The sequence below is a fragment of the Lithobates pipiens genome, unplaced genomic scaffold, assembly GCF_037356315.1.
Source record: "Lithobates pipiens isolate NorthernLeopardFrog02 unplaced genomic scaffold, aLitPip1_a1.2 Scaffold_19, whole genome shotgun sequence".
Classification (NCBI taxonomy): domain Eukaryota; kingdom Metazoa; phylum Chordata; class Amphibia; order Anura; family Ranidae; genus Lithobates; species Lithobates pipiens.
The window spans coordinates 577,197,669-577,223,475 of NW_027507764.1; the positions used below are offsets into that span (position 1 = coordinate 577,197,669).

The 25,807-nt window shown below is 43.1% G+C and overlaps 1 protein-coding gene across 21 annotated transcripts in view; it reads right to left on the minus strand.

Moving 5' to 3' along the window:
- The window catches only part of PTK2 (protein tyrosine kinase 2), a 549,666-nt gene that overhangs the window by 244,765 nt on the left and 279,094 nt on the right, over nucleotides 1-25,807 (minus strand). For all 21 annotated transcript variants that reach the window (XM_077493396.1, XM_077493389.1, XM_077493392.1 and 18 more), the window contains 2 exons: nucleotides 18,158-18,212; nucleotides 5,710-5,850 (listed from right to left, as the gene is read on the minus strand). In XM_077493396.1, the coding sequence (XP_077349522.1) occupies nucleotides 5,710-5,850; nucleotides 18,158-18,212 (196 nt within the window). The remainder of the gene's footprint in view (nucleotides 1-5,709; nucleotides 5,851-18,157; nucleotides 18,213-25,807) is intronic.

The window sequence follows — 25,807 nt, forward strand, 5'->3', positions numbered from 1 at the left end:
TTTATATTTTTTATATATCAAAAAGGAGCTGCGCTAATAAAATAGTGATGAAAATAATTGAAAATGATTGAGAATAGCTGAAATACTACAACAGTATTCATAAAATGGTGCAACAACAGTATACAGTAGACATGCGCACACTGAAATATTTTGTTTCGGAATTTGGTTTTCGTCCGAAAAATAAATATATTTGGTTACTCCTGAAATTAGTTTTTATTTATTTTGTTTAGTTAAAAAAATGCATTTGTACGAAAATCCAAAATAATTAAGGTTTGAAGGCTTATGGAGTCTGTCGAATGTTCTAAGAAGATTCGGAGTAGCTAAACTGTACGGCGTCGCAATCGTACATTTTTCCGGTCGAATGTTCCGCCTACAAGCTATAGTAGAATTCTAATGTTGTATGACACTAGTAATAATTATATTTATTAATTATTATTACTAGTCAACCAACATTAGAATTCTTCTATAGCCTATGGGCGGAGCATTTCGTCGAATCTTCATGTCGAATCTTTTCTCTCTATGTCCAATAATCTTGGACTAACAGAGCTAAGGTTAGGCACATCCAACCTTTTTTGCTATTGTCTCTATAATGTCAAATCTTTTCTCTCTCTCTCTCTCTCTGTCAAATCTTTTCTCTCGCTCTGTCAAATCTTTTCTCTCGCTCTGTCAAATCTTTTCTCTCTCTCTGTCAAATCTTTTCTCTCTCTCTGTCAAATCTTTTCTCTCTCTCTGTCAAATCTTTTCTCTCTCTCTGTCAAATCTTTTCTCTCTCTCTGTCAAATCTTTTCTCTCTCTCTGTCAAATCTTTTCTCTCTCTCTGTCAAATCTTTTCTCTCTCTCTGTCGAATCTTTTCTCTCTCTCTGTCGAATCTTTTCTCTCTCTCTGTCGAATCTTTTCTCTCTCTCTGTCGAATCTTTTCTCTCTCTCTGTCGAATCTTTTCTCTCTCTCTGTCGAATCTTTTCTCTCTCTCTGTCGAATCTTTTCTCTCTCTCTCTGTCGAATCTTTTCTCTCTCTCTCTGTCGAATCTTTTCTCTCTCTCTCTGTCGAATCTTTTCTCTCTCTCTCTGTCGAATCTTTTCTCTCTCTCTCTGTCGAATCTTTTCTCTCTCTCTCTGTCGAATCTTTTCTCTCTCTCTCTGTCGAATCTTTTCTCTCTCTCTCTGTCGAATCTTTTCTCTCTCTCTCTGTCGAATCTTTTCTCTCTCTCTGTCGAATCTTTTCTCTCTCTCTCTGTCGAATCTCTTCTCTCTCTCTGTCAAATCTCTTCTCTCTCCATGTCAAATCTCTTCTCTCTCCATGTCAAATCTCTTCTCTCTCCATGTCAAATCTCTTCTCTCTCCATGTCAAATCTCTTCTCTCTCCATGTCAAATCTCTTCTCTCTCCATGTCAAATCTCTTCTCTCTCCATGTCAAATCTCTTCTCTCTCCATGTCAAATCTCTTCTCTCTCCATGTCAAATCTCTTCTCTCTCCATGTCAAATCTCTTCTCTCTCCATGTCAAATCTTCTCTCTCTATGTCAAATCTTCTCTCTCTATGTCAAATCTTCTCTATGTCAAATCTTCTCTCTCTATGTCAAATCTTCTCTCTCCATATTAAATCTTCTCTCTCTATGTTGAATCATCTTGGACTAAGAGTTAGGTTAGGCACATTCAACCTTTTTTTTGCTTTTGTCTCTGTAATGTCAAATTTTTTCTCTCTATGTAGAATAATCTTGGACTAATAGAGCCAAGGTTAGGCACATTCAACCACAGGTTCAATGGACACAGATCGCTATTGTCAGCGTCGTGTCGAATCTCCTATCTATATCGAACTGTTGTCGCAACGAAAATGAAAAATAAGCATTTGTTATCGTTTGTTGAAAATCACAGAGGATTCGGAACGAAAATGCATTCGGACGAAAACGAATGCACATGTCTAGTATATAGTGCCCATTCTATTGTCTTGCTTGTGAGATAGCAGTGAAAAATAAAGTCCAAGTGCTGAATGCTACTACTACTACTGCTGTAGTATTTCAATTATTCCAAATCATTCTCAATTATTTTCCTCATCGCTATTAGCGTGGCTCCTTTTTGATACCATATTATTTGTTCACGCTCATCATGTATCACAGGCTACTGAAGATATTAGCAGTGTTTCTCTAAGACCCCAAAAGTTATTTCAAGGGTTAAAAAAAAATGTTGAGAAAAGATTCATTTGAGCCATACATACATAAAATTCTCATCTGCTTGTGATATCTAGGTTAATTGTTGCTAAAAACAGGAACAGTTGGGTTTACTGTAAAATGACTCAGTTTCTGCTATTTAGAAGAGATGACATTACATAATGTGAAAATGCAAGGAAAACCACTTTTATTTCTTAACAGGGAAGTCTTGCGGTTTGAGCTGCATCCAGAAATGTGGAGGGGAAGTTCATCTTAATCATAAAAATCACATAATAAAATAGTTAACAGGCAAGAGGGAGTCCTAAAGATGACTCACCTGTCAATCTGAACATTCTAGGCCAGGATTCTACCGCATGCCTCTTTGTTTTCCCTATACATGCATTTTTTTTTTTTTTATTTCTCAGGAATTGTAAGAGAGCATATCATTGCGTTGGGACAGTTTTCCCCAGAACCTACATACTCAACACAGCTACTGAGTCCCTGGACATTTTGTTTTAGCTTTTTATTTGAAGAAATCCGGGCAAAGGTAAAACAATTACAATTGTGTGAGCCCCCCTTATCTGATAAAGAATATAAAGCTCAACTAGCTGATGGTTAAAGTATTTTGTGCCAAACTCTATTCTATAAGAAATGGAGGTCTTTCCCTCCGCTCTACAGTGCTGAAATGTGGACAGGCACTCCTAACATCATTAGGTACTTGAGTTGCACCGATACCATTATCGGTATCGATGCACGGTATTTGCACAAGTATAGGTACCTGAAACCAATACTTTTAGGCTTGGTTCTTTAAAGCGGAGTTCCACCCAAAAGTGGAACTTCCCCTTTAACCACTTTCGCCCCCTGACATGCCACATTTGGCATGTCATAATTTTTTTGGGGGTGGGGGGTGTACCCCGTTTTTAGTGGGACTTCCTTCTTCCTGTTCTCGGGCCGCCTAGACGACTCCTCATCTCGCCCTAGGTGGTCCCTCCCTGCAAGCGATCTTCTGGGACATAACACAGGTCCCAGAAAATCGGCTGGCCAATAGCACAGAGCAGCACGACTCGGGCATGCGCAGCGCGTTCCCGGCCATGAGGCCGTTAGCTGCCGCGGACGGGTTCCCACAGTGGGAGTGGCGGCGCCGGCGGAGAGGAAGGGGAGAGGAGAGAGGCTCCGGGCGACCGCTTCGCCGGACCGTGGGACAGGTGTGTGTCGGTTTATTAAAAGTCAGCAGCTATGCTTTTTGTAGCTGCTGACTTTTAATCAACTAAAAAAACAAAAAAAAAAAAAAAACGGGTGGAACTCCGCTTTAGGCTGTCAGTGGATCTCTCCTGTTGAAAAAAGGAGGTGGCAATGTTTATTAACAACATTGCTCAGCGCTGAAACACTAAAATAAAAAGAAACATGGTTTCTTTTTGTATATTTCTATTTCTTCATCTGCAGATCAAAGGGATGAACAAATGTTCCTCTGTTTAACCCCTTATAAACCACTTAGTGTACTCTAATCAGCCTTCATTAACTCCCTACTCTCCTCCATTTAATTATTATTTCCTACTTTTTTTTTTCACGCCTATTTTATAAACGATAAACAATTAAAACTTTTTTTTTCTTTGCTTTGTTAGTGAATATTTTTACACACAAATACATATACATATATGTGTGTGTGTGTGTGTGTGTGTGTGTGTGTGTGTGTGTGTGTATATACACACACACACACATTTCACATTGAAAAGGTGCAACATTTTTAAAAAAAAATCTCATTTCTAAATAACTTTTCAATGTTTTGTACTATTGCTAACACGAAGTGAAAACAAAACAGTTGCAGTAGGTATCGGCGAGTACTAATAAATAAATATATATATATATATATATATATATATATATATATATATATATATATATATATATATATATATATATAGATCGGTACTCAAACTCAATGTAAAAAAAAAAATGCTATTGGCGCAACCCCATTAGGTACAATGCAGTGACTTCTGGTCCTGCATTGTAGGTGAGGATGTCAGCAACAGGAGTGGTCCACAAGACCAGTTGGGGACCGTCAAAGAGTCGCTTTGACGGGCCCAATGTCAAAGCCAGATTGACCAGGAACAAAGACAGCTGGACAACTAGGATTATTATACAGGATTTATATAGCACCAGCAGTTTGCACAGCGCTGTGCAACACGACGGCAGGCAGTACAGTTATAGTACAATACAGGAAATCAAAGCACGGAGTAAGTAAGGTTAGTACACAATCTGGTGCAGTGGTGCATGGAAGCTCAACAGCTTCTAGCATCAGCCTATTTGACAAAAAAGAAACTGGAAGCCAATTGGTTTCTATGTAGAGCTGCACCAGATTCCACACGGTCTACTTTTAGTAAATCAACCTCCAGGTTCCTCTTATTCTGTGCAAGTGAGAGATGGGCCTGGCACCGGAGCACAGCGAGTTCCCCATGGGGGTGCCGGGTGCGAGGTGGAGGTACCGTCCCCGAACCAGTGCCAAGTTATTAAGGGTAACATGATTTAGGTTATGGATGTACCTATGCAGCTACTGTTTCGTAAGTTTGAATAACTAATAAAAACAGTAAAGGAAATCACAAATTTTGGCGTTTACCTCATTAAGGTAATAGAGGGAAAAACTTCCAATGGGGATACTAGTTCTGGTGACCTGGGGGCACCCCATGGAATTCCCTTAATTTGCAGAGATTGCCTCACACTTTCTGAAATCTCCCATATGAGGGCACAGATGGTTAAAGAAAATCTGACAGGGGATATAACCCTCCCTTGCTGTATCAAAAAAAAAAAAAAAAAAGTGTTGCCTACATTAAAGGATATGTAAAGGTTTAAAAAAACAAAAACAAACATGTCATACTTACCTTGATTTTGCACACAGTGGCTCCGATCCTCCTCTACTGAGGTCCCTCAGCAGCTCTCCTGGCTCCTCCTCTTCTTGAGTGCCCTGTTGGAGAGCCGCTCTCCCACACAGCACTCGCATGGGCGTGTTTCACAAGTCCTGCTGCTGAGTCCATTGACACAGACAGCAGGACTCTGCCCCAGTCACTGGATTTGATTGACAGCAGCAGGAGCCAATGGCTCCTGCTGCTATCAATCTATCCAATTAGGACCTGAGACAGCGGCTGGAGTTGCTGTGCTCGTCCATGTTGCTGGAACGATCGGAGTCAGGTAAGAAGTTGGGGTGGGGGGGTTGTGCTTCAATACAAAAGGTTTTTCACCTTAATGTATTAAGATGAAAAACTGATTAACCCCTTTCATTTGCAGAGATTGTAAGCTGCAGACAAGAAAGTGCAGACTGGAATCAGATGATCCCAGCTCTGCCTCTTCTCTGTCATTTGGCGGCCAGTGCCGGCGCTCCTGCTACCATACCAAACTGCAGTTGCTAGTGCATCGGTAACTGTGGCAATTAAACAAAAAAGAAGGAATACAGGCATTTATGCACCACAAAGTTTAAAATCAAACTGAGTTTCATCATTTAAAATTCACATGGATTAAAAGATTAGACATCTGCATGGAGCAAGATGTAAGTTGGGTTCTGTCAGGTACTTACTCCCAGAGCACACTTAAAGCATTCCTTATCAAATCTGTAAACCGGTGAGAGGATTTCAAAGAACTTCAGAATGCTTTCTTCCCGGTTCAGGTTGGCAAACTGGCGGAAGGTCTGCTGAATCAGCTTCCGAAGCGTTTTTGCCTGCAAGAGACAAAATCACACAATATTGAGTCCATAACGGTGTGTATGCAAATACAGCTACTTCCTCAGATAGTAATATCATTTAGTATAGTAGGAAAGTGCTAGGTAGCCAAAATGATATTCGATACAAAATAATGAAGGAGCCGGGAGAAAAATATTTAGCCAAACAGTGGCTGCATCCTATTAGATGTAGCCACTATCTGGGCGTTCTGAGCTGCGGGCCCTGGATGTCAGATTACAATTACCCGGTAGAAGAGATTTGTCCAACATCAGCACGAATGAGGAAATTGAGTCAATTATCTTAGCCAAGGTTTCCATTAATGCGACCTGAAAGTCGCGCAATTTTTTCTGCCACGATTTTGAAGCGACTTGAAGCAATGCCTGTGTCTATGGACCTCAAGTCGCATCAAAGTCAGACCAAGGTAGCGCAGGGACTACTTTGAAGTCGCACAGATATGAATGGTACTCGTTGGAAATCACTGGGTACGACTTGCATAGTTACATAGTAGGTGAGCTTGAAAAAAGAGACACAAGTCCATCAAGTCCAACCTATGTGTGTGATTATATGTCAGTATTACATTGTATATCCCTGTATGTTGTGGTCGTTCAGGTGCTTATCTAATAGTTTCTTGAAACTATCGATGCCCCCCGCTTAGACCACCGCCTGTGGAAGGGAATTCTACATCCTTGCTGCTCTTACAGTAAAGAACCCTCTACGTAGTTTAAGGTTAGACTTCTTTTCTTATAATGAGTGGCCACGTGTCTTTTTAAACTCCCTTCCACTAGTGGAAACGGAACCTGCGGGGATGAATGAGAGAGATCTTAAAGTGTGTGGCCAACCAAAGGGTGGCAGTGTGCATGTAGTCACTGTTCTGTCATACTGTCACAGGGGTTGGATTTACAAAAACTAGAGTGCGGAAAATCTGGTGCAGCTGTGCATAGTAGCCAATCAGCTTCTAACTTCGGCTTGTTCAATTAAACTTTTCCAGAAAAAAAAAAAAAAAACTCTGGAAGCTGATTGGTTTCTATGCAGAGCTTCACCAGATGTTGCACTCTCTGACTTTCAGTAAATTAACCGCAGAATGTCAAACTCCTAACTCTAATCCACATTACCTAAAAATCAACAAGGAAAACCTTTTAAAATATTTAAAGGCACCCACAGATACCCACAGATACCACGCGCCCCAGCATACATGATCAGACTAAGGATATGAACATTTGTATTTTTTGCTCCTGATATAGATTGCTCTTTCGAAGAGTAGGCAGCCAGGGGTAAAGTGTAGGAGTCACACATAAGACTCACTGAATTTGGTCAGCGCGTTTCTTTCCTCCGAGCTCTAGCTCATTTACACCCCTAGTACCAGACTAAAATGTGTGCAAACCTGATCTGCATACTATTCCAAATCCATACACATTAACCACTTCTGGACCAAGCCTATTTCTGACACTTGTTGCTTACAAGTTAAAGCGGAGGTTCACACAAAAAGTCAACCTCTGCTTTTCGGAACCCTCCCCCCCCCCCCCCCTCCGGTGTCAAATTTGGCACATTTTAGGGGTGAGGGGGTGCAGATACCTGTATAATACAGGTATCTGCACCCACTTCTGGTCATGCCGCTTCTCGTCACCCTCCGCTGTGTTCTGGTAAACACACAGTTCCCAGGAGATAGCGGGGAGCAGTTAGGATGTGCACCGTGACTCGCGCATGCGCAGTAGGGAACCGGGAAGTGAAGCCGCAGCGCTTCACTTCCTGATTCCCTCACCGAGGATGGCGGCGGGGGCAGCCAAGAGATGAGTGATTGCTTGGCTTCGGCTGCCGACATCGCGGGCACCCTGGACAGGTAAGCGTTCATTCATTAAAAGACAGCAGCTGCAGTATTTGTAGCTGCTGGCTTTTAATTTTTTTTTTTGAGTGGACCCCCGCTTTAAAATCAGTAATTTTTTGCTTAGAAACCCCAAACATTATATATATATATATATATATATTTTTTTTTATTTAGAAGAGAGATTAGAGAATAAAATGGAAATTGTTGCAATACTTTATGTCACACCGTATTTGCGCAGCGGTCTTACATAGCATACTAGCTCATTATGAATAACTTACCTAAGAACGAAGCCCCCGAAGCGGTCCTCCGTCTTCATGTCTGCCGCTGCCATGGATCCCGGAGTGACTTCTGGGTCTCGCTGCATGCGCACGGGAGCTGACACTCGCGGCATATTGCCGCGATTTGCGGCCTGCCCAGTGCGCCTGCGCGCCGCTGTCTACAGTGCATGCGCCGTAGACAGCGGTGCCTGTCTTCGGGCAAATATCTCCTAAACCGTATAGGTTTAGGAGATATTACTTGGACCTACAGGTAAGCCTTAATCTAGGCTTACCTGTAGGTCAAAGTGGTTTGTAAGGGTTTAAAACCACTTTAAGTTAGTTTTGTCCCACATTGTCTCTCTCTCTCTGACATTTTTATGTCATGTTCTGTGCAATTTGTGCTTTAAAAGCTTTGTGACCAGCAAATAAACGTGCTTTCTTTCATAATATCTTTTGACTGTGTTTCAATTCCTCATATTATGGTGAAAATGTGTAATTTTTCATTATTTGAAAAAAATAAATAATAATAATGGTCACATGACCAAAATCAGGTATCGGCGAGCACACGTCGTCAAGTATCGGTACTTGGTGTCAAAAAAGTGGCATCGGTGCATCTCTCATATATATCTATATATATCTATATATATATATATATATATATATATATATATATATATATATATATATATATATATATATATATATATATATAAAGTGTAGGGGGACAAATTTTCTTACTAGGGGTGCGGTCTCTTCCGGCAATGTCCATGTACTGACCAGTGATAATTTATCACTGATTAGTAATCAGACATCTGTGTTTCAGTGAATGTCTAGTACTGTAATCTGGTTATGTCTCGCCAGGTTCCAGTATCGGGGGCGTTCTCCAGTGTTCGAAGCGTTTGTAGATCGCTTCACTCCTCCAAAGAAGGCGCGATCTACAAAGCTTAATAAATTGGCATCCAGCATCTGAGAATGCCGGAGAATGGAGCAGTGAAACATTTTTCACTGCTTCATAAAATGGACACCTATATCTACATGCGGTGTTGCCCGCTATAGTCGCACTGCATGGTAATTGAGCTTTACTGTTTATCTCTCTCAAAGCCGATCTGTCCATCTGCTCAAGCTGATTAAAAAAAATGTTTTGTGGCTTTCTCTTTAATCCCAGCGGTAGCTTTGCAGAGATGCTGCAGGAAGCCACAGTCACAAACAACATTTCTCAGATAAAAGAACCTCCAAAACGTTGTCCTCGCTGAAAGCAGAAAATAGCTTTCCCGTTGATCTCGGTGGCAGCGAGTAGCCACTTTCACACATTCCATAGTGTGTTCTGACATGTCAATCTGACAGAAAGCAGGATGGGTAGAAACTTTCCTTCCTGGGTCTATCCAGCTCTATACCAGGCTGTCCACTCCAGGCATTGAGGGTCACTAAATGCTTTGGAAAAGGTCAATAGGCTCTGCACTAGCGGGTCGATCGAGATCCTTTTTTTGTCAGGGCTGATACTGATTTTTTTTTTTTTTATCGGCCACCCTTCAAGCCGATAGCCGATATCAGCTACCGATAATCTGTACATTTAAAGTTTTGAAAAATTAACAGTTTTTACACAAATCTGCGATCATTCCCGGCAGTGACAGAACGGGGATATGCCTGTGTAAACAAGGCAAATCTACATTCTGTCAGGGTAGATCACACAGATCTCGTCTTTCTGCTATGCAGGAAGACTGATCTGCGTGTTTCCCGAGTCGCGCAATCCCCCATACAATTAGAACACACAGTGAGGGAACACATTTAACCCTTTGATCGTCCCTGATGTTAACCCCTTCCCGTTTTATTAGTACAGTAACCGTGCATATTTTTAGCAATGATAATGTCACAAGTTCCCCAAAAAAGTATAAAAAATGTCAGTTAGGTGTCCGATCTGTCCGCCACAATCCCGCTAAAAATCATGGATCGCCGACATTACTAGTATAAAAAAAAAAAAAATAGGCATAAATCTATCCCCTATTTTGTAGACACTATAACTTTTGCACAAACCAATCAATATACGCTTATTGCTATTTTTTTTTTTTTTTTTACCAAAAATACGTAGAAGAATACATATATACATATTGGACTAAACTGAAATTCTTTTTTTTTTTTTTTTTTTTTTTTGGGATATTATAACAAAATGTAATTATATATATATATATATATATCTGTATGTTGTATGTATATATTAAAGCAGAGGGCCACCCATAAAAAAAAAAAAAAATGACATTAACATTCTTCAAAAAAAAAAAAAAAAAAAAATTAAATTACTCCCCAGAAACCCCTGTTGCTAGGCAGTCTTCCTAATCTGCCTCTTCTTATTCCGCGGCACTGTTTCTTCAATTCCTCCTCCTCGGCGAGCGGCCCCGTTGTCTTCCGGGACGTGCGTGTCCCAGGAAACAACGGGGCCATTCAAAGCGTCGCACGGCTTGCGCATGCGCAGTAGGAAATGGGCAGAGATGCCGCAAGGCGCCACTGCCTGTTTCCCTCAGTTAGGCTGGCGGGGGGCCGACATCGCGGGCTCGCTGGACAGGTAAGTGTCCTTATTAAAAGTCAGCAGCTACAGTGTTTGTAGCTGCTGACTTTAAAAAAAAAAAAAAAAGTCTGGAACACCCCTTTAAAATCAGCGCCCTTTTTTGGTTTATAGTGCAAAAAATAAAAACTGCAGAGGTGATCAAATACCACCAAAAGAAAGCTCTATTTGTGGTGGGGGGGGGGGGGGGGGACATCGATATTGTTAGGGTACAAATTTGCACGGTTGTCAGCTAAAGTGACGCTGTGCCGTATCGCAAACAATGTTGTGGTCATTAAGAGGGAAACACTGTAGCTGCTGACTTTTAATAAGGGCACTTACCTCTCCAGCGAGCCCACGATGTTGGCCCCCCGAGGCCGATCCGCCCATCGGATCAGGTGCTGGCGCCATCCTAACTAAGGGAAGGAGGCAGTGGAGCCTTGCAGCTTCACTGCCGTTTTCTGCAGTGCTTTGTGAATGGCCCTGTTTTCTGGGACACACACATGTCCCAGAAGACAACGGGGCAGCTCAACGAAGAGGAGGTAGTGAAGGAACAGTGCCGCAGAATAGGAAGAGGCAGATGAAGAAGACTGTCTAGCAACAGGCATTTCTGGTAAGTAAAAAAAAAGTTTTTTTTCCAAAAATTTTTTTATATAGTTTTTTTTTTTAGAATGTTAATGTCATTTTTAATTTTACCTGTGCCTAGGTTTCAGTGCTGTCTTCCTGCAGTCTGTTCGTCTTACAAATGGATTCCCCCATCCACACAAGTAAGCCATGCCACACTGTGCCATTGTATTCCGACAATGGCACTCCTCCACTGTCACAATACACTGATCAGCGGCTGCAGCCGAATCACTGCAAGCTGCCAATAGACAAAACAGGTCTTTCAACAGTCCCATTCAAAGGAAGTCCATCATTAGAACAACTGCAGTCAAGCAGGAACGATCGTAGATGGATCAAATTCCAGCAAGTCCCTGCTGAACCAGTGGAATTTCAATCCATCTCTGGCCCAGATTTAGCCTGTGACTGGGCAATGAAGGAGAAGAAGCAGACTGATGAGCTCATCTCTGTCACTCTATTCTCTTCTCCTATCGAAATGTTTTATTAGTACATGAAAACTAATGCCCCATACTTACGATCAGACTTTCCGGGGGGAAACACATTTATTGGTCCAATAATGAATACAGAGCTGGACTGAATATGTGCTTAGGTATTGACGCCTGCAGTGGATCGCAAAGGGCAGCGTGAGCTGCCTGCAAGGGAAAAGCGATGCAGGAAACCCGCAATGGAATCGTGCTGGTTCCCGCATCGCAATAGTGTGAACCCAGGCTAAAGTTTCATTCACACCAGGTGAATTGAGCTGCATTGATCAACGGAGGCTCAACGCAATGGCACTAAGAAAACAATTGTTTTTCATGTGTCCCATTTACACTGCATGTGCGTGTCGGTGTGTGTTGTGTAAAACGATCAGCAAACCTCGTGCTCCCTGATGTCTACAGAGGTCAAGCACAGCTAGGGGCATGCTGGACATTTTTAGAGAGGCCACTGCTTCTACACACAGAGCAAGGGTAATTTTCTGCAGCATGCAGGCAGGGGGCAGTGTTTTCCAGCCATAGCTTTATTATGACCACCCACCTAATATTGGGCAGGTCCCCCTTTAGCCGCCAAAAGGGTCCTGACCCACTGACGCATGAACTTCACTAGAACTCAGAAGGTATGTTGTGATATCTGGTACCAAGCCATCAGTAGCAGATCCTTAAAGTGGTTGTAAACCCATAAAATACTTTATATAAAAAATTAAAAAAAAATGACAGGACAAAGGCATAATGAGCTAGTATGCATTGCATACTAGCTCATTATAAAATACTTTAGATTGGAGCTGTTGCAGCAGTCCTCTTACACCGCTGTGAACGGCAACATGTCCCCCGTAGTTATTTACGGTCGGAGCCGCGAGGACGTCAATACCACCCCGGAGACGCTGGTCACGGCAAACAGGCCCTTTAGAAACTGCACGATCGCGTGGTATCTTCAGTGTGTATGTGCCAATGAAGTCGGCGCAAGCGTATATGGTGTAATGGAAATTTGTAAGTTCTGTATATAATTGTGTTGTATTTTGTATGTATTGCACTCTGCCCTCACTGTGTACACAGCACTAATAATCTTTTCATTACATGTTTGCATTCTTTCGAGTTCTGATTAGAATTAGTCTGCCTATGTTACGCCCCTTGTTACCATAACGTACAATTGTATTATTAATGTGATACCTACGTAATCATGTGTATAAAAACCTTCAATTGCGTCATAAGGCAGAACAGTTATTTGGAAAGATACAGAACGTTTCTTTTGTGTCTGTTCCCTACTGCAGTAGTTATTATTAAAGGGGTTGTAAAGTAAAAAATTTTATTTTTTTAAAATAACAAACATGTCATACTTACCTCCACTGTGCAGCTCGTTTTGCACAGAGTGGCCCCAAACCTGCTCTTCTGGGGTCCCTCGGCGGCTGTCTCTGCTTCCTCCCGCAGGTGCTTCTCACGTTTATGCGAGCTCCCTCGCATTGGTGAGAAGCACTGCGGGCGCGCTCCCGTGATACAGCCGGCGGCTATAGCCGCTCGCTGTATCACAAGGCCCCTCCCCCCGGCGCGCTGCGTCATTGGATGTGATTGACAGCAGCGCGAGCCAATGGCTGCGCTGCTTTCAATCCATCCACTCCAGCCAATCAGCGGCCAGGCTGAGCGGCGAAGAGGACGGCGGGGGCGAGCGCGGGATTTTCGAGGGGTCAGGTAAGTAAAACGGGGGGACTGGGGGCGCCGGCAGTGTGAGATGTTTTTTCACCTTAATGCATAGAATGCATTAAGGTGAAAAAACATTTACCTTTACAACCCCTTTAATTTGGAACCACTAATCAATATGAGGATAGGAATTGCCTATCTATAAAATGTCCAGGTCAATGGTAAATATCTCAAACCGTACAGGTTTAGAAAATACTTACAGTACCTACAGATAAGCTTTATCTGTAGGTACAAGTGATGTAACAGGGTATAAAACCACAATAAAGTCCTGTAAGTTGTGAGGTGAAGTCTCCATGGATCGGACTTGATTTTCCAGTGCATCCCCACAGATGCTAGATTGGATTGAGATCTGGAGAATTTGGAGTCAACACGATGAAGACACCTTCCATTGCTCCGTGGTCCAGTTCTAAAGTTCACGTGCCCATTGTCGATGCTTTTGGCTGTGGACACGGGTCAGCACGGGGCACCCTGACCGATCTGCGGCTACAAGGCCTCATACACAACAAACTGCAATGCTCTGTGTGCTCCGACACCTTTCTATCAGAACCAGCATTAACGCTTTCTATTGGATTGGACTACATGGACTAGCCCTCGCTCCCTATGTGCATCAATGAGCCTTGGCCCCGTCCCTGGTCTTCCTTCCTTGGCCCATTTTTGATCGGTCCTGCCCACTGCAGACCAGCAACCCCCCCCACAGTTTTGGAGTTAGTCTGACCCCAGTTGTCTAGTCATTATAAGTTGGCCATAGTTAAAGTCGCTCAAATCCTTACGCTTGCCATTTTTTTCTGTTTTCAGCAGCTTCCGGGACAACATTTTCACTTGCTGCCTAATATATCCCGACCACTTTCAGTTGCCATTTTAATGAGATAATTAACCTCTTGCTGACCAGCCATCATCATTTCACGGCAGCAGGTCGGCACGGCTGCCCAAAACGTCGTAGGTGTACGTGAGCCGCTTTAAAAAGGTATAGGGTGCGCGAAGCTAGAGCGCGTTGCCGGCAGCCGAGATGTCCGCCGGTGACCCGCAGCTGCTTTTGAGAGGAAGCACAGGGATCTGTCAATGTAAACAGACAGATCCCCATTCTGTCAGGGAAGTAGTGAGAGATCTGCTGTTCCTAGTGATCAGGAACAGTGCTCTCTCTCTACTCCCAGTCAGTCCCCCCCCCCCCCCACAGTTATAAACACCTCCCTAGGGAACACTTAACCCCTTGATCGCCCCCTAGTGTTAACCCCTTCCCTGCCAGTGAAATTTATACAGTAATCAGTGGCTATTTATAGCACTTATCGCTGTATAAATGTCACTGGTCCCAAAAAAAGTGTCAAAAGTGTCCTATCTCTCTGCCACAATCCCAATAAAAATCGCAGATCACCGCCATTACAAGTAAAAAATAATAATAAAAATGCCATAAATCTAGCCCCTATTTTGTAGACGCTATAACGTTTGTGCAAACCAATCAATATACGCTTATTGCGATTTTTTTTTACTAAAAATATGTAGAAGAATCAATATTGGCCTAAAGTGATGAAGGCTGTTTTTTTGTTATATTACAGCAAAAAACTAAAAAAAAAATTTTTTTATTTTTTTTCGATTTTTTTTTTTGTTTATATTGCAAAAAAAAACAAAAAAAAAAAAACAAAGGTGATCAATTACCACCAAAAGAAAGCTCTATTTGGGGGGGGGGGACACATTGATTTTGTGTACAACATTGCATGACCGCACAATTGTCAGTTAAAGCGACGCAGTACCGAATAGCAAAAAAATAAAAATAACAGCCTGGTCAGGAAGTGGTTAATGTTATTCATGTTACTGGTCAGTAGTCATAATGCTATGGTCGATCGGTGACTATATGAACTATTTTACCTGCCAAATGATTTCCAACTCTGTTCAGCAGGTCATGCAAAAAACACATTCCTCTGCCACATTGCATAGTTGTAATGCGGACACCATTTACTGGCCTGCTGGACTAGACTGCGGCAGAGCTACAGGTCAAAATGACAAAAGAACCCAAAAAACAAAACACATCTAATGGTGAAACACTAGTGTAAATCAAAGAAGTCCTTTTCAGACTTGTAAATGGCCAGACGAAAGGCTTTCAAAAACACTGAGCCCGATCCACACCATGACTAACGCGGCTCACACCCTTCACTAAAAGACACAAAGTAATCTGAAGAAAGCCGACTGCTAATTTGTTAAAGGGTAGAACGGCTGGTTTCAAGAATCTTTTCTTGTCCCAATAGCAGGGAAATTATAAAAGACAGTGGGGGTCTTCGGGGGTAATCTGCCTGGAAATTGTTCTGTGCATGTTAATTACTAAATTAACACAGACCGGACCATTTTGCTGGTCAAAGACCAGACCACTTTTTGCGATTCGGCACTGCGTCGCTTTAACTGACAATTGCGCGGTCGTGCGACGTGGCTACCAAACAAAATTGACGTCCTTTTTTTTTCCCCCACAAATAGAGCTTTCTTTTGGTGGTATTTGATCACCCCTGCGGTTTTTATTTTTTGCGCTATAAACAAAAATAGAGCGACAATTTTGAAGAAAACGCATTATTTTTAACTTTTTGTTATAATAAATATCCCCCAAAAATATATAAAAAAACATTTTTTTCCCTCAGTTTAGGCCGATACGTATTCTTCTACATATTTTTGGTAAAAAAAAAATCGCAATAAGCGATTATTGATTGGTTTGCGCAAAAGTTATAGCATTTACAAAATAGGGATAGTTTTATAGCATTTTTATTAATAATTTTTTATTATTTTTTTTTTACTAGTATTGGCGGCGATCAGCGATTTTTATTGCGACTGCGACATTGTGGGGGACCCATCGGACATTTTTGACACATTTTTGGGACCGTTGTCATTTATACAGTAATCACTGCTATATAAATGCAGTGATTCCTGTGTAAATGACACTGGCAGTGAAGGGGTTAACCAGTGGGTGGCAGTGTAGGGGGTTAAGTGTTCCTAGGGGTGTGTTACTAACTGTGGGGGGGCTGGGCTTTCATCTAGTGAACACTGATCTCTGCTCCAATCACATGGAGCAGAGATCAGCGTCACTAGTTGCTAGGCAGAATGGAGAAATGCTGTTTACACGGCATTTCCTCCATTCAGCCGTCCCGTGAGACGACCGCGGGTACGCCCGCGGCGATCGAGTCCGCGGGTCCCGCGACCGGACTCACGAGGGTCCCGACCAGCGCGGGAGCGCGCCGCCGGCGGCGCGCTCCCGATGGCAGGGCGGCATTGAAGATTGGACGTACCTGTACGCCAATATGCCTGCCCGTGCCATTCTGTCGACGTACATCGTCGTGCGCTGGTCGGGAACCGGTTAAAGAAACCTATAATACCCATACGACTTCATCTAATTAGGCCTCATTCACACAGCCCTAAACAAAAAACAAAAAAATATATATATATTTTTTAAGGGTTTTATATTAAATCGCATTTACACGCCGGCGGCGCGCTCCCGATGGCAGGGCGGCATTGAAGATTGGACGTACCTGTACGCCAATATGCCTGCCCGTGCCATTCTGTCGACGTACATCGTCGTGCGCTGGTCGGGAACCGGTTAAAGAAACCTATAATACCCATACGACTTCATCTAATTAGGCCTCATTCACACAGCCCTAAACAAAAAACAAAAAAAATATATATATATTTTTTAAGGGTTTTATATTAAATCGCATTTACACCTAGTTTTTTTTTTTTTTTTTTAATTAGCAGCTACAAATACTGCATCTGCTGACTTTTAAAATAAGGACACTTGCCTGTCCAGGGCGCCAACGATGTCTGCACCAAAAGCCGACTCCTCCCTCAGCTCTCGGGTGGAGCTCCACCATCTTTGGTAAGGTAATCAGGAAGTGAAGCCTTGCGGCTTCACTTCCTGGTTCCCTACTGCGCATGCGCAACTCAGGCTACGCAATCCCACTGGTCTCTGCTGTCTTCTGGAACCTGTGCATCTCCCAGGAGTCCCCTGTGGGGGGGGCGGGGACGGAGAAGGTGCCGGAAGTGGTGTAGATACCCCACAGGTGGCTCGGCTATCTGTGCCGGTAAGCGGGAGCAAAACACCTGTATTATTATTATTCATGATTTATATAGCGCCAACAGTTTACGCAGCGCTTTACAATGTATAGGGGGGACAACAGTACAATACAAAGGGTACAGGAGGGCCCGGCTCATAGAGCTTACATTCTAAAAGGGAGGGGGTGGTGGTACAAAAGCTAATAGCTGCAGAGAATGATTTGATGGGGGTATTAGACAGGTATCTGCTCCCCCCTCCCCGCCCGAAAGGTGCCAAATGTGACACCAGAGGGGGGCGGGGGGTGGATTCCGAAAAGCGGAAGTTCCATTTTTGGGTGGAACTCCACTTTAATGGATCTGAAGGCAAATTCTTTTCAATACAGACACTCACACAGAAGCGTAAACATTCATTACTACGCTCAGATCCGTAATACAAAATCCAAAAATCTGCGTCTTGAGCACATTCACAAACAAAGATTCAGGTATTGGGAAAAATAAAACAGGACAGTTTGAAGTATTTACTGATTGTTACAGAAAAACTTTTGTGCTAGAAAAAAAAAAAAAAAATGTAATAAGATCAGTACAATTTTTTACACATCTGTAAATGTTCCCTTAACTCGGGCTCCGTTCAAACCATGGCGCCCTGGATCGCAGCCGAAATCGCTGCGATTCGGCACTGCCGCGGGACACATCTGCGATCCCCGGTACTTTCATGGGCACCCAAACGTGGTGTGATTTTAAAAGCGATTGTCGGCCGGGGGAATTGCAGTAAAATCACGCAAACAGAATCGCAGGATGCCTGTCGCTCAAAAGAAGTTGCGATCCTGCCCATGACCTGGAACGCCATTGTGTGAACGGAGCCTGAGAGAGATAGAACCTTACCTTCACAGAATCCAGCAAACTTTTCGGGAAGAACCTCTTCAGACCCACATCCTTTCTGAAAGACATAAGCCATAAATCATCTTAAAACTAGAATAGTATGGGGATTGACGGCTTTAACATTATAATTACTTGACATCAACATTATAATGACTTGACAGTATACCCATACAGGTTATGATGGAAAGGGAATAAAGCAAACAAAAGCCCCATCCAACAGAATCATTGAGTAGCACAGAAATCCATCAATTACAACTGAAAATTCTTGTCTCATTTCACCACATATTCTAAAAAATAGAAGTATTACGGTATGTCAGAATTCAGGAAAGTGGGTGGAGCCATGCAAATTATTTCTTTATGCCCCATTGGCCAGATGCAAATCCGGAATGCACATACAGATACACCTGAGTATTCTGCTGTAGAATCACTCAGCACACAGCGGTTTCAAGCTTTTAGGCCATCATCAGTGCATTGCATTGACTTCTATTGGATAGGGCTTGGTTAGGACCCAGTGTGACAATATAACCATATAGGCTATAGTGAGGAAGGGACTAAAAGGAATCAAAGAGCCTTCCAAATGAAAAAGTATTAGAGCTGCATGATTAATCGTTAATTGCGATTCAACCGCCCCCTTGCGATCCTAACACAGCAATTCCCAGATTCAGTGTAGAAAAAAACAAAAAAACAAAACAAAAAAAAAACCACAGGCAGCCTGCCAAGTTTATCAAAACATTGCTTAGGCAAGATAAAGAGAAACATTGTAACATTTGTTCTAGATCAAAGGACTAAAAGGGATGTAAACCTTCTTGTTTTTTTTTTCACCTTAATGCATCCTATGCGTTAAGGTGAAGAAACACCCGTCAGTGCATACATGTGATTGGGGGGCTTCAGATCATGTGACTGCTGTGATATATGCCTGACGAAGGGGCCCTGCACGGCTCTGAAACAATCCACTACATCCCTCTGTGATCCTTCTTTAATAAAGATTTTGAAAGTTATCCGATGATCTGTGGTGTGCATTTGTATTCTCCAAATATGGGCGTCAAGGGGTTAAATACAGTAGGACAGGATCAGAATCCTTTACAAGTTTTAAATGACCTGTCTTTTGCAGACATACCCTATTTATGCCTTCATGTCAAGATTGGGGGGGTGGGGGATGGATACGTTTGAGGTGCAGCTTGCAGCCAAGTTGAGATTTGTACATATTTGCAGTCTTCCTGAGAGTGGCAAATCAGTGATTTTGTGGTTTACTTAAAAACACACTTACATCAGTGTACATACTCCTTCTCATGACAGGTTCTCTTTGAAGATGAACTCCAGGATAAGCAAATTGTTTAAAAAGATGAGATGTGTGTTCTTACTTGAGTCTTGCTGAGCATTGTGTATTTCTTCCAGATCTGTGCAATAATCCAGTGTGAGACTTCCTGTAATAAAGACCACTCACTGCTGCTCTCTCTCCTTGTGCAGGGGGACTGGTCTTGTCTCCGCCCCCTCCTGTAGTTTTCTGCAGGCAGCCTGTAGAAAACTGAGCCTGCTGTGCCCCTCCCACAGCTCTGCTCTCTCTTTGTGCAGGGTGACTGGTCTTGTCTCCTCCCCCTCCCGTTTTCTACAGGCAGTCTGTAGAAGGCGGAGCCTGCTGGGCCCCTCCCACAGCTCTGCTCTCTCTCCTTGTGCAGGGTGACTGGTCTTGTCTCCTCCCCCTCCCGTTTTTTACAGGCAGTCTGTAGAAGGCGGAACCTGCTGGGCCCCTCCCACAGCTCTGCTCTCTCTCCTGGTGCAGGGTGACTGGTCTTGTCTCCTCCCCCTCCTGTAGTTTTCTGCAGGCAGCCTGTAGAATATGGAGCCTGCTGGGCTCCTCCCACAGCTCTGCTCTTTCTCCTTGTGCAGGGTGACTGGTCTTGTCTCCTCCCCCTCCCGTTTTCTACAGGCAGTCTGTAGAAGGCGGAGCCTGCTGGGCCCCTCCCACAGTTCTGCTCTCTCTCCTTGTGCAGGGTGACTGGTCTTGTCTCCTCCCCCTCCCGTTTTTTACAGGCAGTCTGTAGAAGGCGGAGCCTGCTGGGCCCCTCCCACAGCTCTGCTCTCTCTCCTGGTGCAGGGTGACTGGTCTGGTCTCCTCCCCCTCCTGTAGTTTTCTGCAGGCAGCCTGTAGAATATGGAGCCTGCTGGGCCCCTCCCACAGCTCTGCTCTCTCTCTCTCCTTGTGCAGGGTGACTGGTCTTCTCTCCGCCCCCTCCTGTAGTTTTCTGCAGGCAATCTGTAGTGGGTGGTGCTTCTGGTCCCCTCCCACAGCTCTGCTTTCTGCGCAGGCTATGTACAGCACAGCGATGACGTCACATCTGCGACTCCAAAGACATTTGCTGCACACAAAGTGGATTTATAATCCTTTATGGCTACTGAGGAATAGTTTTTTTAATTATAGTTTTTGTTTGCAGAGTTCAGCTTTAAAAAGGAAGGCAACTAATAAATTCCATCAGTGAAACAGAGAGATCCCAGTTATTTATCAGTGTCCTTCTGATGCTTTGCCCTGGATGCCATTAGTAAGGGGCTGCAGGCGATGGCTTGGGCCGAGGGCAGCAGAGATGGATAGCTCCCTTCATGCGCTCTAACATGTACTGATGTGTCAAGGTATTTGGCCAGCAGCTCGGCACCTCTCCTCGCAGTTATTGGACATTGTTAAGTGACAATTTAAATGCGCAATGCCATTCACTGGGTCAGCAGGCAAATAACTGCATGCAATCACTCACAATAGAAAACGTTAAGCATTGGGTATGGCAGAGATGGATTGTGGGTAATGAGCTATGTGTTTTACAACGCTTAGAAATAGATTTTAGAAGAAAAAAAGGCCTCGGCATTGCACAATTTATAGGAGTTTATTTAAATTCCATGTGATTTATACATCTGACCCATGTACAAATATCGACACAATACAAAACTGTATCTGCTCCTCTGACTGTAAAGGAAAAAAAATTATTATAATTTATTATTATTATCAATAGATCCATAAGAGGAGACACAGATTGATGAGCACATGCATAAACCAGTAGCTTGGGAGCCTAATGTGGCCTCCAGAAGACTGCAGCGGCACATGCGCACAGGGGATTCTTGACTGGAAGCCCAGCAGACACCGGACCCTGCCGAAAAGAAATTTCCCGCGCACATGCGCCGGAGCCGCGATGCCCAGAAGACACCCCGAGGGAACATGTCAGCTCCCTCGGCGTGTATCGGGCGAGATGTTGGGGCCTCGTTCTAAAGTAAGTATTTCATAATGAGCTAGTATGCGGTGCATACTAGCTCATTATGCCTTTTCCCTTGCAGGTCTGAAAAAAAATAAAAAAAAAAATTCAGCGGGTTTACTCCCGCTTTAACCACTTAAAGTGGTTGTAAACCCTTACAACACACTTTGACCTACAGGTAAGCCTAGATTAAGGCTTACCTGTAGGTCCAAGAAATATCTCCTAAACCTATACGGTTTAGGAGATATTTGTCGGAAGACAGGCACCGACAGCAGCGCGCAGGCGCACTGAGCGCGGCATTTTCAACGACGGAGCTGCCGCGCGCGTCGGCTCCCGTGCGCATGCGCGGGAGTGGCGTCATCGCGGCTTCGCCGAATGACAGCGGTGGAGCTGCGAGACCCCACCGAGAAGATGGATGCGCCGGACTACAGGGGACAGCGGTGACATCGCTGGCTCCTGTGTCAGGTAAGTGACACATAATGGACTACTATGCGATGCACAGTAGACTATTATGCTTTGCCTTTGCAGGGAATGAAAGAGGAAGTAAGCTCATCAGGGTTTACTTCCTCTTTAAGGACCGGGTCTCTTTTTTAGATGTGTTGTTTACAAGTTAAAAACATTTTTTTTTTTTTGCTAGAAAATTACTTAGAACCCTCAAACATTATACATTTTTTTCCTAACACCCTAGAGAATAAAATGGCGGTTGTTGCAAAACTTTGTGTCACCCGGTATTTGAGCAGCGGTCTTACAAGCACACTTTTTTTTTTTTTTTTAAATACACTTTTTTGAATTAAAAAATAAGACAACAGTAAAGTTAGACTTTTTTTTTTTTTATATTGTTAAAGATGTTACGCCAAGAAAATTGACACCCAACATGTCACACTTCAAAATTGCGCCCGCTCGTGGAATGGCGACAAACTTTTACCCTTAAAAATCTCCATAGGCGACGTTTAAAAAAATTGTACAGGTTGCATGTTTTGCATTATAGAGGAGGTCTAGGGCTAGAATTATTGCTCTCACTCTACCGATTGTGGCAATATCTCACATGTGTGGTTTGTGTGTGCTACTCACATATGCATTTTCTTCTGCACGCGAGCTCGGTGGGACAAAAAAAATAAAAAATTTCTAATTCATTTTACATTTTATTTTTACAAGGTTTAAAAAAAAAAAAATGGTGTCACTTTTATTCCTATTACAAGGAATGTAAACATCCCTTGTAATAGAAAAAGAGCATGACAGGACCTCTTAAATGTTAGATCTGGGGTCAAAGACAACTCAGATCTCATAATTACATTAAAATTTAAAATGTAAAAAAAAGAATAAAAAAAATGGCCCTTTAAGAGCTATGAGCGGAAGTGACTTTTTGACGTCACTTCCGCCCTGCAATGTCATGGAGACGGGAGGGGACCATATTTCCCTCACTCGTTCCCATGCCCAGCTAGTGACAGCATCCGATCGCCTCCGCCGCTGTTGACGGCTCCGGTAAGCGACGGAGGGCAACGGAGCGCGGCATGAGGGGGGCCCCTCTCCCACCACCGATAAAAGTGATCTTGCTGCGAATCTGCCACAGAGACCACCATTATCGGAAAGCGGACCGCTGGCCTAAGAAGTGGATACCGGGGATATGGCAGCTGCTGCCATAACAATGATAACCCTCTTTCAAAGTTAGGACGTATATCGGCGTGCGGCGTTCCGGAAGTGGTTAAAGGACAACTCCAGCTCTGAACCACCCTATTATTAATAATACCTTCTTACAGAAACTGGTACAAAAAAAAAAAAAAAAGTTAGAATTGAGTTAAAATGCATTGTCTCTGCAACTATCAAGTCACATGCACGTAGGGGCCGTTCACGTGTATGTCAAGCCAAATTTTTTCTCTTTGGCTTCAGAATAGGGAATAGTTAGAACTCCCTGTAGATTGCAGAGAAAATGTTGGGACTTTAAATGAGGCCAGATGACATGGTGTTTACCACTGTTGGAGCATTTCCATTGTTCTCAACATGATTTCACTATCTCACATTCCTTAAACTGTGCCACACTTTTTTCTAATCCAATTCACATTATATTTCAGTCACTTAGATATCTCAATTAATTAATTTACACTCACACATTCAATCATTCATCCTAGGGTGATGATCACTTTTGGTTCACATCAATGGTACATTGCCTCATCGCGACACCGCACGCTCTGTCTGCCTCAGCTCCCGTGTCAGTTGACACTCCTGGCTACTTCCGTTGCCCGTGATTGCGCCTCTCGCCATTCCCGGACCCGTAAGTATGGGTACTTGATTTGGATACACTGTCCCTTTTCCCCCATTTTTTCTTATTTATTATACAAACCTGACTAATTGTTGGCACACCATTTTTCGTCCCACAGATATTCATCATATATCAGCTCCTGATGAGTGGCAATGTAGCCACGAAACGCGTAGAGCTTTAAATACTACAAACCACATCCAAACATGCAGTTTTACTAGACTCTGGAATGTTTTTACTTAATTCTATTGATTTTTTACTATGTGCAAAATTGCTTACACATGAAGTCAATGCTTTTGATGTATGAACTGTGGGATTGATGTTTTTGATGTGTAATACTTCAATATATTTACTACTTATGATGGATCATGGATTATACAATGTGTATCTTTGTGCCCTATGCTATACATTTAATCTATAGTTAATAAATCTACACTATTTGATTTTTGTTGCTCTTCTGCTTGTTGCTTCCAAAATCGCATGCTTCGTCAAAGTCCCAACCCTTTCTTTTTATAGTTAGAACTCCCTGTTGGGCTTTTCTGGTCATTTGAGGGTCTGTTATAGAGATTTCCCCTCATTTCAGATTGAATTTGTTTTCCCACCAAGCACTCTAAAGCAAAACAATTATACATTTGTATGTATATAGCCGTTTACTCCTCTTATTGATCAAGTTTCTGCTAACTTGCAGTGTCAACTATTCAAACACCACCTACACTCGCCAAGCCACATTAGGTACGCCTGTTTAATTCCTTGGTAACACAACATGCTAATCAGCCAATCACATGGCAGCAACTCAATGCATTTCGGCATCTAGACGCGGTGAAGATGACTTGCTGAAGTTAAAATCGAGCATCAGAATAGAGCAGAAAGGGGATTTAGGTGACTTTGAATGTGGCATGGTTGTTGGTGCCAGGCGGGCTGGTCTGAGTATTTCAAAAACTGATGATCTACTTGGATTTTCACATACAGCCGTCTCTTGGGTTTACAGAGAATGGCCCGAAAAAGAGAAAATATCCAGTGAGCGGCAGTTGTGTGGAGGAAAATCCCTTGTTGATGTCAGAGGAGAATGGGCAGACTGGTTCCAGATAATAGAAATGCAACAGTAACTGACCAAAGGCTCAACAAAATTGGACAATAGAAGATTGGAAAAACGTTTCCTGGTCTGATGAGTCTCGATTTCAGCTGTCAGATGGTGGGGTCAGAATTTGGCTTAAACAACATAAAAGCATGGATCCATCCTGCCTTGTATCGCTGGTTCAGGCTGGTGGTGGTGGTGTAATGGTGTGGGGGATATTTTCTTGGCACAATTTGGGCCCCTTAGTACCAACTGAGCATCATTTAAATGCCACGGCCTACCTGAGTATTGTTGCTGACCATGTCCATCCCTTTATGACTACAGTGTCCCCATCTTCTGATGGCTTCTTCCAGCAGGATAATGCCCCATGTCGCAAAGCTCCAATCATCTCACCACTAGACAATGAGGTCACTGTACTCCAATGGCCTCCACACTCACCACATCTCATCCAACAGAGCACCTTTGGGATGTGGTGGAACGGGAAGATTGGCATTATGGATGTGCAGCCAACAAATCTGCATCAACTGCGTGATGTTATGTCACTATGGAGCAAAATCTCTAAGGAATATTTCCAGCACCTTGTTGAATCTATGCCATAAAAAAATGAAGGCAGTTCTGAAGGCAAAAGGGGTCCAACCCAGTACTAGCAAGGTGTACCTAAATAAACTGCCCAGTGAGTGTACATTTAGCTATGTAAATGAGCAAAATAGGGGTGCCGCTGTTGTCCTAAATAATTCCAATTGCCTGGCATCGATACTTTTGTAGACCTGGAAAGTCAGATGTCCTTATCCACATATTTGTTCCAGACACCAGACATAAGACTCAAAGTAATAAAGCCATGGAGTCTAAGCCAGGCAAACCCAGTGGCAGGAGGATAGAATGGAAGCCACCATGTTCTTCCCATGACAGTTGTTAAATAGTATTTATATGGCATCAACGCTTTACAATATAAAGGGAGACAGTACAGTTAAAATACAATACATGAAGGCTAGGAGTTCCCCTTTAACGAACCAAGTTTAAGCTTCACAATGATTGGCCGTCTGGTGCATTGCGTTAGTACACACATCATATGCTCTAATAGGCAAGGAAAG